This window comes from Cyanistes caeruleus, chromosome 25 (genome assembly GCF_971803275.1).
Source record: "Cyanistes caeruleus chromosome 25, bCyaCae1.hap1.1, whole genome shotgun sequence".
Classification (NCBI taxonomy): domain Eukaryota; kingdom Metazoa; phylum Chordata; class Aves; order Passeriformes; family Paridae; genus Cyanistes; species Cyanistes caeruleus.
Genome location: NC_141725.1, coordinates 387,619 through 399,525, shown reverse-complemented (window position 1 = coordinate 399,525; position 11,907 = coordinate 387,619). Strand labels below are relative to the sequence as shown.

The window sequence follows — 11,907 nt, the reverse complement described above, 5'->3', positions numbered from 1 at the left end:
TTTTCACACAGTAACTTAAGAAAACTTTCTTATTTACACATTTACACTCCTAGCTTTTCTATTTAACCGTAACAATTGTTTTCAAGATATTATATGAAATTCAATGCTTTCTTGGATGTCAGAGCCAGGTATCAGAGATAAAGGCACACTCTCTGTGCCTCTGACTCCAGCAGGCAGCTTGCGGCTCTGAGTTCGGCCGATCCAAGTTGAGCTTGGGGGAAAGCAGTGAGCGGCTTCAAGTTCGGCCGAAGCAAGCCAAGCTGTCCCAAAGAGCGGAATCTAGACGAGTGTAGCCGAAAAGCAGCAATGTCTGCCATTAATAGCCAAACAGCCAATAATGGTCAAGGTGTACTGATAATAGCCGAGGTTACCCGAATGCCTGATAATAGCCGAGTGTAACCGATAATTGACAAGTTCAGCTTAAGAGCTGAACCTGGCCAAGATTTGTCCAACCGAGACAAATTTGATAGAAAAGAACAGCTGAAACGACTTTAGCCGAGTTTATTTGAACAGATCTGAATGTAGTGTTCAGCCGTACCAAGCCAAGCTCGGCTGAACTGAAAAACTTCTATTTTGAATGTGTAAAGTGACAATGAATCTGCTGTATTTCAGCACATGAGCAAGAACAACAGCAAAAGCTCCACCTGAAGTAAATTTACCCCCTTGGAATGGGCCAGCATCACAAAAGGCAGAGACAGGCACTGCTGCTATCCTTCCTTCCCTCCTTCCTTCCCTCCCACTGCAGCTGCAGCCGGCAGCGTCACTGTGGACCCAGAGTGAAAGGAAGGTCTCCAAGCTCCCCGGCCAGCGCGGATGGTGAGCGCTGATGCTGGCTGGGCACAGTCCCGGGGGGAGTCGGGGGTTCATGGGAAAGGCGCTGAGGACAAGGCTGGTGAAGGGCCTGGAGCGCTCATGTGCCCCTGAGAACCCCTGGAACACTTTTTTGGGGAGGTCTGTGTGAAATAAATTGGTCAGGACACAGACTCCTGTTTTATGCCTTTATTAGGACTCAGCCTTAAGGTGGGGCCCGAGGGGTCGTTTGCCCCCACACTGGCATCTCCAAGGAGGAGGCACAATTCAGCTTTGCAGCACACACTGCACAGCTGGAATTTCTATCCTTATGGGAGTAGCCAGGAGGCATGTCATTCTGGCTCATTGTCCAAGGGGTTCACTCCTTTCCAGTCCTCTTAGGCCATGGTGATGCAAGAAGATGGTTTTTAAGCAGGCTTAGGTGATGCAGGAAGACAGTCTTTCATCATAGCTTGCTAAAATATATTTCTTTGTCCTTTTATTCCTTTGTTAGCTCATTGTTTTGGTGTCCAGCGTGTCTTAGTTTGCATAGGACTCAGGCACACAGCCCCCTGGGAGAAGCATTGTTACATAGTAACAGGGAAGTAAGGGAAAGGGGTAGAGGTACATCTTAAAAGAGAACTCTTAAAACACTTCAACAGCCAGTAAGTAATTAACATTACTCACAACTATCAGGTTAAACAAGGGGTACAGCAAACAAGGTTTACAAATAGGACAAGAACATTAACTGGAAACTGAAACAGAGAAATTAAGAATTAGGAATCATTTATAAAATTGCCTTGTGTAAAAGAAGGGACTACAAAACCTGTGTGAAATGCTGACTGCTCCCTTAAGAGCAGGAAGAGAATAAAGACTGCAGGATGAGGTAAGGTGCTAGAATACGTAAACAGGATGCAAGCATAAATGTGCCATTGTGGAGACTTTTGTGGCAGAATGGTTAGGCGAGAAAGGCCATGACTGTACAAACTTGCTAGAGATAAAACACCACTAGTGCAGAGGCAGTCTCAAGGACGGATTGCCCTTGAGATATGGGGAGGAGAACAAGAATGTGGTAGACAGAACGAGAAAGAAGAACCAGGGACGGTCTGGTAACCGCAAGAATGCAGAAGCACATAGCTATGTACTGCAGTAACGTAGATGGCAGAATAACCAATGATGAGCTATACTTTTGCAATATGTATGAGCTAATTAAATCATGTATTTAGACACGAGTGTAATGATCAATAAACGAGATTTGCTTGACGACCACCTGGTGTCTGCGTCTCCCTTCTCCGACAAATGGTGACCCCGACGACGACCCCCTGCTGAGAAGAAAGCGGGGGAGAGAACACGCCACGATCGGTGAAGTAGTGTTGGGGCCCGATGCACCCGGGTCGGTGCTATACGACGAAGGGAAAGCACCCTCAAGGACTACATCGGTGGTCTTGAGCCATACGTGCTGCCGGAGCCGGAGAGGTGCAACAGCGCTGACGACAAAAATGGACAGGCAAGCAGCATATGATTTATTTTTGGGGTTATTAGATAAGCTGGGGGTTAGAGACATAAATCCTAGAAAAGACGTACCGGGATTGCTAGCATGGGGTCACGCGAAGGGTTGTTTTTCCAACCCGCACACGGTACATGAATTGAGTGAGTGGCGTAAGTTAGGAGATGTGTTGTGTGAAGCAGTCTTAGAAGAAGATAAAACAGCAAAAAAGTTAGGAAAAATTTGGCGAGTTGTGCATAATACTCTATTGAAACATCAGGCAGAAAAAAGAGCGGCTCAGCAAGCAGTAGAAGCCTATAAAAGGAATGCACAGTATGGAGATCATGAACCTTTAGCGCCAAGTGTCTCTCAAGTAATTATACCTGCTTCTAGCAGTTTGGGCACAGATGATTGTGCTTGGCCCTCGGCGCCCCCTCTCAATGAGTCCACAGAGGACGTTGAAGTGCCTGTCGTAGCCACCTCTGATATTAAGGACCCTTCAGCCCAATCTGTTAAGCCTGGAATGCGTAGTTCACAATCTCCGCCAGAGCCAGATCCTGTCCCTGGGGCAGAGAGTGACCTGTGGGAGGAAATGGCTAGACAGAGGAGAGAGGCATGGAACGCATTGGCTAAGCATGGGCTAGAGAGTGGGGATGAAGTCACCGTGGAGGCGGCGAGGACGTGGGCTCTGCCTGTAGTTTACACCCCGGGGGTAAACCAACAAGGACAAGCTGTTCAGTTAGGGACCTATACACCTCTTGATTGGAAGTTGTTAGCTCAGCTGCGACAGACAGTGAGTCAATTTGGATTTAAGAGTGAACCAGCTAAACAAATGATAGACTACATATTTGATACGCATTTGCTAACTGTCAATGACTGTAGAAGCATTGTGAAACTGATGTTTACTCAACATCAGCAGCTGCTGTTTAACGCACATTGGCAAGCTTTAGTTCAAGAGTCGGTTGGAGTTCAAAGAGGACCCGGTGATCCGTTACAGGGAATTACAGTGGAAGAGATGATGGGATTAGGAAATTATAGAAGAACCAAGGCTCAGATGATTTCTGGACCAGACAAAGTTAGGGAAGCTATGCGTCTGATTAGAGTTGCTATCAGTCAGGTGAAAGATAGTTCAGGAATTCCCATGTATATGGGAATCAAACAAGGGAGAGAGGAGTCTTTTGGAGACTTTGTTGATAAGGCTGCTACCGCTATAGAACGAGCAGGGGTCCCTGAGTATATGCGAGGGGCTTTGCTTAAACAGTGTGCCTTGCAGAATAGTAACGAGACTACTAAAAGAGTTCTGTCGACCCTGGGGGCTAATTCGACGATTGAGGAAGCCTTAGAAAGAATGGCATTACAACCAACAGGACAACAAGCATTCCTAGTGAATGCCATTAAAGCATTAGGAGAGGGGTTACAGAAACAGGCAGAAAGTATACAGACACAGGTGTTAGCTGCTCTTGCTCCGCTCCGCGCTCCAGCAGCAGCAACCGCGGCGGCGACCCAGAAGCCCCCTTCCATGAAATGCTACCGCTGTGGAGGAGGAGGGCACATGAGGCGACAATGCCGCGCGACTGGGGTCTGGTGCCAAAATTGTCAAAGCAATACGCACAGCTCTTCTGCCTGCCGCCGACGTTCGGGAAACTCACGGCAGAGCGCGAATGGCGGCCGCGCCCAGACACAAGTTGCTGCCGCGACGTCAGCGCCACCTCGTGTCTACAACCAGCCACTGCCGGGAGCTTGGGACTTGACTTGGCAGCAGCAATAAAAACAACGCTGATGACAACACACCCTGTTCGAATTCCTACAGGAGTTTACGGCCCAATAAAGATTAGGGGACAAGTATATGGAGGACTTTTATTGGGGCGCTCCTCAATTTCTGTGATGGGCCTATTTGTTTTACCTGGAGTCATAGATGCAGACTATACCGGAGAGATACAAATTATGGCATATACGCTCTACCCTCCAATTACTGTTGAAGCCGGTCAACGCATTGCCCAATTTATACCACTGCCACAAACAACCAAAGGCATTCAAACATTGATGCAAGGCCCTCGGAATAATCAAGGATTTGGATCATCAGGGATAGCCATGCTCACAATGGACTTAAACAGCAGACCAAAAAAGAAAATAATATTGAAATATGCTGAACAATCAGTAGAACTCTGGGGCTTGTTGGACACGGGAGCAGACACCAGCATAGTATCTCCGGAGTATTGGCCTAGCAGTTGGCCATCCAGACAAACCATGGATACAGTGACCGGAGTCGGGGGATACACGCTAGCTAAAAGAACACCCCCTATACAAGTGATCATAGATGGGCAAACATTAGTGGCTGTGTTGTCCGTTGTCCCTTTACCTCCAACAGTACAGTGTTTAATAGGAAGGGACATTTTAGTCCAGCTTGGAGTTGTTCTATCTAATGAGCACCCTTTGGAGTAATTGCCATTGCTTGGACTTTCCCTATTCCACTTACCTGGACAACCGACAAACCAGTGGTGGTTAAGCAATGGCCTCTAAAAAGGGAAAGTTTGTTGCAAGCACATCAACTAGTCAGAGAACAATTTCAACAAGGTCATCTAAAATTGTCTACTAGCCCATGGAATACTCCTATATTTGTGATTAAGAAGAAATCTGGAAAGTATCGTCTTTTGCATGACTTGAGAGCAGTAAATGATCAAATGGAAGCTATGGGAGCATTGCAACCAGGTCTTCCGAATCCAGCTATGCTCCCACAACATTGGGCCCTTCTGATCATCGATTTAAAGGACTGTTTTTTCACTATCGCCCTCCACCCACATGATACAAAGCGATTTGCCTTTACCTTGCCTGCAATTAACAGAGGGGAACCTGATAAGCGATTTAAATGGACAGTATTGCCTCAGGGCATGCGTAACTCCCCTACCTTGTGTCAACTATATGTCGATGCAGCCCTACAGCCTTTGAGGCAAAAGTGGCCTGAGACCATAATTTATCATTACATGGATGATATTCTTTTTGCTCAAAAGTCCCAATTCACTTCTGATCAATTGAGAGAGATCCAAACTACATTGGCAAAAGCATCTCTTGTGGTTGCTCAAGAAAAAATACAACAGACCGCACCTTGGAAGTACCTGGGATGGACTATTACCAATCAAATTGTGCGTCCACAAAAACTGCAGCTCTCAACAAAAATTGTCACTTTAAATGACGCACAACGCCTACTTGGTGATCTTCAATGGTTGAAACCCATAGTTGGCATCCCAAACACCTTACTAAACTGCCTTCGCCCACTGTTGAAGGGAACAGATCCCAGTTCGCCTGTCACGATTTCCCCTCAACAGAACAAAGCAATCAAAGATATTCTCCAGTGTATAGAAGTAGGTTTTGTTTCCCGTCGCGATATTGACTTGCCCATTGACCTTACTATATGGAATACCTCAGAACATCTTCTCGGCGCTCTTACACAATTGCAGAAAAAAGCGGGGGAAATGAGGGTCCTGGAATGGCTATCCCCACCACTACAAGCAAAAAGGACAATAAGTACAAAAATTGGACAGATGGCCACCCTGTTATGTAAAGGCCGTACCAGGATAATAGAAATTACTGGAACTGAACCTACAACAATTTACATACCTATAAAAAACGAAGACCTAGACTGGTACCTGCATAATTCGGAGGAGTTACAGACAGCGTTGCTGGGATCAGGAGCATCTATTTGTACAGGACCTTTAATACCACGACATTTCCTATGGTTAAAAGATTGGGACTGGGTTGCAAAACCGTTGCGGTCAGACCAGCCTATACCAGAAGCCGTTACGGTCTTCACAGATGCCAGGAAAAAGTCAAGGAAAGCAGCCATAACCTGGAAGGAAGGGTCCCAATGGAAACATCACCTGATTAAAGCGGCTCCAGAAGACAGTCTGCAAACATTAGAACTTCTTGCCGTTGTGTGGGCATTAAGTAAACTACAAGGGCCTTTAAATGTAGTCACAGATTCTTACTATGTAGCAGGGGTAGGACAAAGAATAGAAGATGCAGCAGTCAAGGAAGTCCAGAACAAAAAACTATATGAATTGTTGTTGCAACTAAAACGGGCTGTGAAGGCTAGAACAGAACCCTATTGTGTTATTCACATTCGAAGCCACAAGTGGGATGTAGGATTAGGAGAAGGAAATGCAAGGGCAGATAGATTAGTAATGAATGTAGTTGATGACAAAATAGCAGAAGCCAAGGAGTCGCATGCTCGATTCCACCAGAATGCAAAAAGATTGGTGCGAGAATATAGAATAGCAATCCAAGAAGCAAAAGCTATAGTAAGAGCTTGTCCAGTTTGCAGTCATCACAATAGTGGTACAGGGTTGGGTTGTGGTGTAAACCCTAGAGGGTTGAAGAGTAATGACATTTGGCAGATGGATATCACGCACGTTTCTGAATTTGGCAGAATGAAGTATGTGCATGTCACCATAGATACATATAGCAAATATATCTGGGCCACAGCTCAATCGGGGGAAAAGGCAAATCAGGTGATTAGGCATTTAACCAGCTGTCTCGCAGTAATGGGACTGCCAAGAGAAATAAAGACTGATAATGGACCTGCAGATATTAGTCAGAAAGTCAGTCGATTTATGAGATTGTGGGGAATCAAACATGTTACAGGAATTCCTCACTCACCCACGGGGCAAGCCATAGTTGAAAGAGCAAATGGAACCTTGAAACAGTATCTAAGAAAGCAGGAGCAAATAACAGATCCGCAGGAAAAATTAGCCAGGACTCTTTTTGTTCTAAATCATTTATGTGGTTTTGGGGACGAAAGTGAACCACCAGCTGTTAAGCATGCAGAAAGGGAAGGACAGAAGGAGAGACAGAGTCTAAAAGCTGTCATTCGATATAGAGACCCGAAAACAGGACTATGGAACGGTCCTGCGGAAGTCTTGTATTGGGGCAGAGGTTATGTTTGTGTTTCCACCCCCTCAGGAACACTGTGGATTCCAGCTAGATGGGTGAAGCCCTGGATTGATACAGCCAATGGCCAGTAACCTCCTTGAGTCAGCCCCAGTAGGTGAATGGTTAGACTCCTGGGGTATGAGAGGATGGGTGAAAAATGTACTTATGATGTTGGCTGGACCAGTTTTGCTTGTTGTTATAATTTTGCTTTTTGGACCATGTATTTTACAATGCATTCAGAACCGCTTAATTGCATTAACTACGGCCTTGTTAGAAAAACACGCTAACCTCGTAATCCAAAAAGAAAACGGGGGAAGTGTGGAGACTTTTGTGGCAGAATGGTTAGGCGAGAAAGGCCATGACTGTACAAACTTGCTAGAGATAAAACACCACTAGTGCAGAGGCAGTCTCAAGGACGGATTGCCCTTGAGATATGGGGAGGAGAACAAGAATGTGGTAGACAGAACGAGAAAGAAGAACCAGGGACGGTCTGGTAACCGCAAGAATGCAGAAGCACATAGCTATGTACTGCAGTAACGTAGATGGCAGAATAACCAATGATGAGCTATACTTTTGCAATATGTATGAGCTAATTAAATCATGTATTTAGACACGAGTGTAATGATCAATAAACGAGATTTGCTTGACGACCACCTGGTGTCTGCGTCTCCCTTCTCCGACACGCCATAGGATGAGGGGGTTCCTTGGATTCTTTTGGACCCCTAAGCCAGAGGAAATGGAAAGATGGGGGGTCAAAAGAACTGAAGGGAGCATGTGCAAGAAGACAAGGTGAAAAGTTCAGCTGAAGGAAAACTGCTGACTTCAGCCCCAAAGATGCCCAGAAGACCACCAGAGTGACCAACAAGGAGCAGTGCGCAGCTGCAAATGGGCATGGAACTAATTTTAATACGAAGCAGGGACAGGCTGGGTTAGCAAATGAATATGTATTAGGTGTACTGTGTAACCCTAGTTTGTAGAGAATAAAAGGGGAGAAAGTCTCTGAGGTGTGCATGCCTTTGGAGTTGATATCCCCCATGCACCTCAGCACTGAATAAATTCATACCTATTCTTATAACTACTCTGGGAGATACAGAGTTTTTCTATCCACATATTGTCACGATATGCAAGGTGGGATTCATGGTGTGGTTCTTTTAGTCGGTCTTAGAGTACAAAAGATTATCAGCAAACCAAGGACTCAAACAGCAAAACACACTTCATTGAGTGCTCATCATCACTAATATGCGATAGAGGGAAAAGAGGAGAAAGCAAAGCATAAGGAAAAGAGAGCAAGGGGATTATAGCTACCAACGTCGAAGTCCACTCAGCCATCCAATGATGCAGAGTCTTCTGTCCGTTGGGGAGATCTCAAAGGAAGGTAAGTTTGGGGTATAATTTTATAGTCTTTTGCAAAGCAAGGGGCACAGGGCCAAAACCAGAGGAGATTGATGATCATTGTGATGAATTCCATTGCACGGGGAGCAGGTGTAGGGTACAGAGCGATCCATGTATTGCAAGTCTTTGCTCACCAGCAGGAACAAGGACAAGGTATTGTGGAAAACCCATTGCACAGAGTACCACACACAAGCCTCTGCTCACCAGCAGGAAGGAGAGCAGTGTACCGTGCTACCACCTGCAAACAATCACTTAGGAAACATCCACCTCAGCTAGGCCCAAATCCCCAAACCAAGTCCCTTGTGATATTCAGGGTCTCAGTCTCGGTCCTTGAGACTGTTGTGAGACAGATGAGGGAATCTTCGGACCGTCTCTTACACATATCAGCACAACCAAACACAGTATTTTAACTGGGGTGGATTTCTTGAGAGATTTTATTCATGACAGAGAGGACTGATAGGAGGAAAACCTGCCTTTTCCAGGCTGTTAGGTATATCAGTTGACAGGGAATCCCTGTGATCTATTTTAACTGGAAGGGGAAAAATATTGTTGCTGTATTGTGGGTTTGATTTGAGGGTACCTCCCCCATTTTCATCATCCTGAGGTTCAAACTGAGGGGGAAGCCCTGTTGTCTGTGCTTTGTGAGGGTTTGCATTGAGGTAAAAATCCCCTTTTTCCCATCATTTGAGAGATTTAATTTGAGAAAAAAAACCTCCTTTTCTGCTGTTGTAGGGGATTACATTGAAGGGTGGAACACATTTATTTGCCATTTTATTGGTTTAAGGTAGCGTGAACACCCCCTGTTGCCTCAGTTTCCAGGGTTCAATTGACGAAAACACCGGCTTTTCCAGCATTTGGCGGCTTCACATGGGGTGGTGCCGCTGTATTTGAGGGCACTTCTGCCCCTTGGCACCAAATGTCTTGCAGGGGAGCGCTCCTGGCATTCCCTGGGGAATTGCTGAGTTGCAATGGGAATTTGGCAGCTGGGCAGCCGCCAGGAGGCGACAGAGCCGCGCCGGTGCGAGGCGTGCGAGGCGAAGTGAGCTCTGCTGGGCCGGCAGGCGGGAGCCGCGGCGCGGAGCTGCGTCCGTCCCGGCGCTGGTGCGGCCCCTTTGGCCTGGTGCCGCTGTGTGGGCCAGGCTCTCCCGGGACCGGGTCTGCCCCCGACCGCCGGAGGAGCCGCTTTCCTGCCGGGAGCCGCGCTCCGTCCGGGGCTTGAGTGGCTCCCCCGGTCCCCCCGCACCTGGAGCGGCGCCAGCCCGGGAGCAAGTCTGGCGAGGGCCGTTGCGGGACACTTGTGGCTTGTCAGCTTCAGAGTGCGCTTCCAAAAGCCGTTGAAAGGAGGGGAGGGGGAAAAGCCCCACCCTGATCCCCCCCCGCCCCCCGGCTTTTTGTCTGTGGGCCTTGTTGGTATTGCTCTTTAACCGAGCCGCGCCTTTAAATAATGATGTGGCGCCTTCTAGAAACTGTGTCTAATACATTTTAAACTTTCTCATGAGAGAGTTTTTCCATTGCTGAGTTAATTGCAGGTCCAAGGTGACAGCGTCCCGTGCACCTGGTGTTCATTAATCTGTGATGTTCATTTCCTCTGGATGCTGAGTTGGGCTCTTTGGGCAGACTGCACTCCTCAAACCTGGAGGCTTGTTTAAGTTTAAGCTTGTTTAAGCTTGTACACGATTTTCTGCAGACGTGGGCTGGGAGAGGACTTTGTCCTGCTGCTGTACTAGGGAATGGAATGCAGGGGATCCCCACAATATCCCTGTGGATATTAGTACACATGTGCAAACCTGTAAGGTTATCCAAAGGACAACGAGGAAGAGGAGAATCCTTCACCAAAAGACCACCAGAAGAAGACTGAAGACCCCCTAACAACAAGTGAGGCATGCACTGAAAAGTGAGGTAAAGTCAGAAAAATTGGAAATAGGAGGAAACTTATGGGAAACATTAATGAATATGTATAAGCATACAGTATATAAGTTTAGCTTGAAGTGATTTGTTTTGTACATGAGGTGGGGTGAGAAGCCCTCCCTGTACTCCAGTCGGTTTTGCCTATGCTTTAATCATACTTAATTACTGGCAGATTATATATATAAATTGTAAGTTTTTTTGCTAAATTATATTATTTTACTAAACTGTATTCTTTTATACCAAATTACCATTCAATTTATTAAATTGTATTCATTTTTAATGAGAGTGCCATTAAACCAAGTGACCTAGTTGTGAAAATTCTAATTTCATTTATAGCATCAATATTTGGGATCTCCTCTAAATTGTGATGCCTTCTAAAAACGGGATTCACTAAAATTGTGAAACCCCATAATTGGGAAACCTTAAAATCAGGATGTCCCAATAATGGGATTCCTTAAAATTGAGATCTTTCTAAAATTGGGAACCCCAAAAGCAGACCCCCCCCCCCCTCCATACCAGGATTCCCCCAAGACCAGGATCTCCCAAGATTGGGATCCCCAAGCCCGGAACCCCCCCAAAAGCAAAATCCCTCCAAATCAGGATCCTCCAAAACCAGGAACCCCTGCACCACCTTCAAAGCCTGCAAAATCAGGATCCTTCAAAACTGGGATCCTTCAAATTCGAGAATCCCCAAAATTGGGATCCTCCTGAGCCTGAGACCCTCTGAAACTGGGATCCCCTAAAAACAGGAATCCGCCAAAATCAGACACCCCAAACCCAGGAAATCCCAAAACTGAGATTCCCTAAAATCTGGACCTGCCCGAAATCAGGATTCTCCAAACTCAGGCTTCTGTCCCCAGAACCCCCCCAAAACCTGGGCCCTCCTGTCCCTGGGACCTCCCAAAACTGGGACCCCCACCCCCAAAAAAATCCAAATCAGAATCTTTCAAAATTGGTACCCTGAAAATTTCAATACCCCAAAATCAGGACACCCCAAAACTGGGCCCCTTCTGTCCCAGGACACACTCCCAAAACCGGGAGTCCAAAAATCGGGAATCCCAAAAATCAGGACCTCCCCAAAACCGGGACCCCCAAATTCGGGTGTCCACCCCGCACTCACTGGACAGGGCTGGGGTCGCCCCCAGGGCAGTGGCCCCCACCAGCCACAACAGCGGTGACAGCAATGGGGGGGCCCCCCCGAGGCCCCCCCATGGCCGGGACAGTAGAATGTTGTCACCATAAGGTGCCTACTTTGTAAATATACCTCATGTTGTGTGATGTTTGTTAAATATCAATGTTGTTGTACCAACCTTGTTAATTGCCACCTGGCCTTGTCTATTGCCTGTGCTGCTTCTGTCACCCCTCAATGGCAACCTATGACAGCACCCAGTGTGTAGATGAGCCCA

At 46.7% G+C, this 11,907-nt stretch overlaps 1 protein-coding gene and 1 long non-coding RNA gene across 2 annotated transcripts; both read left to right on the top strand.

Moving 5' to 3' along the window:
* The first annotated feature begins 1,037 nt into the window (after positions 1-1,037).
* LOC147649307 (uncharacterized) lies at positions 1,038-4,043 on the top strand. The gene has a single exon (XM_086862324.1). It carries the CDS (start codon positions 2,289-2,291, stop codon positions 4,041-4,043), a length of 1,755 nt encoding a protein of 584 aa, XP_086718450.1. The 5' UTR covers positions 1,038-2,288.
* Positions 4,044-4,442: 399 nt separating this feature from the next.
* LOC147649306 (uncharacterized) lies at positions 4,443-7,854 on the top strand. Its single transcript, XR_015279227.1, has 2 exons — positions 4,443-5,736; positions 7,506-7,854. It is a non-coding gene; the product is annotated as an uncharacterized LOC147649306 (long non-coding RNA).
* The last annotated feature ends 4,053 nt before the right edge of the window (positions 7,855-11,907 follow it).

What these genes read in the sequence shown, in the direction of transcription:
- LOC147649307 (XM_086862324.1), top strand. Translation starts at nt 2,289, where the DNA reads ATGGACAGGCAAGCAGCATATGATTTATTTTTGGGGTTATTAGATAAG.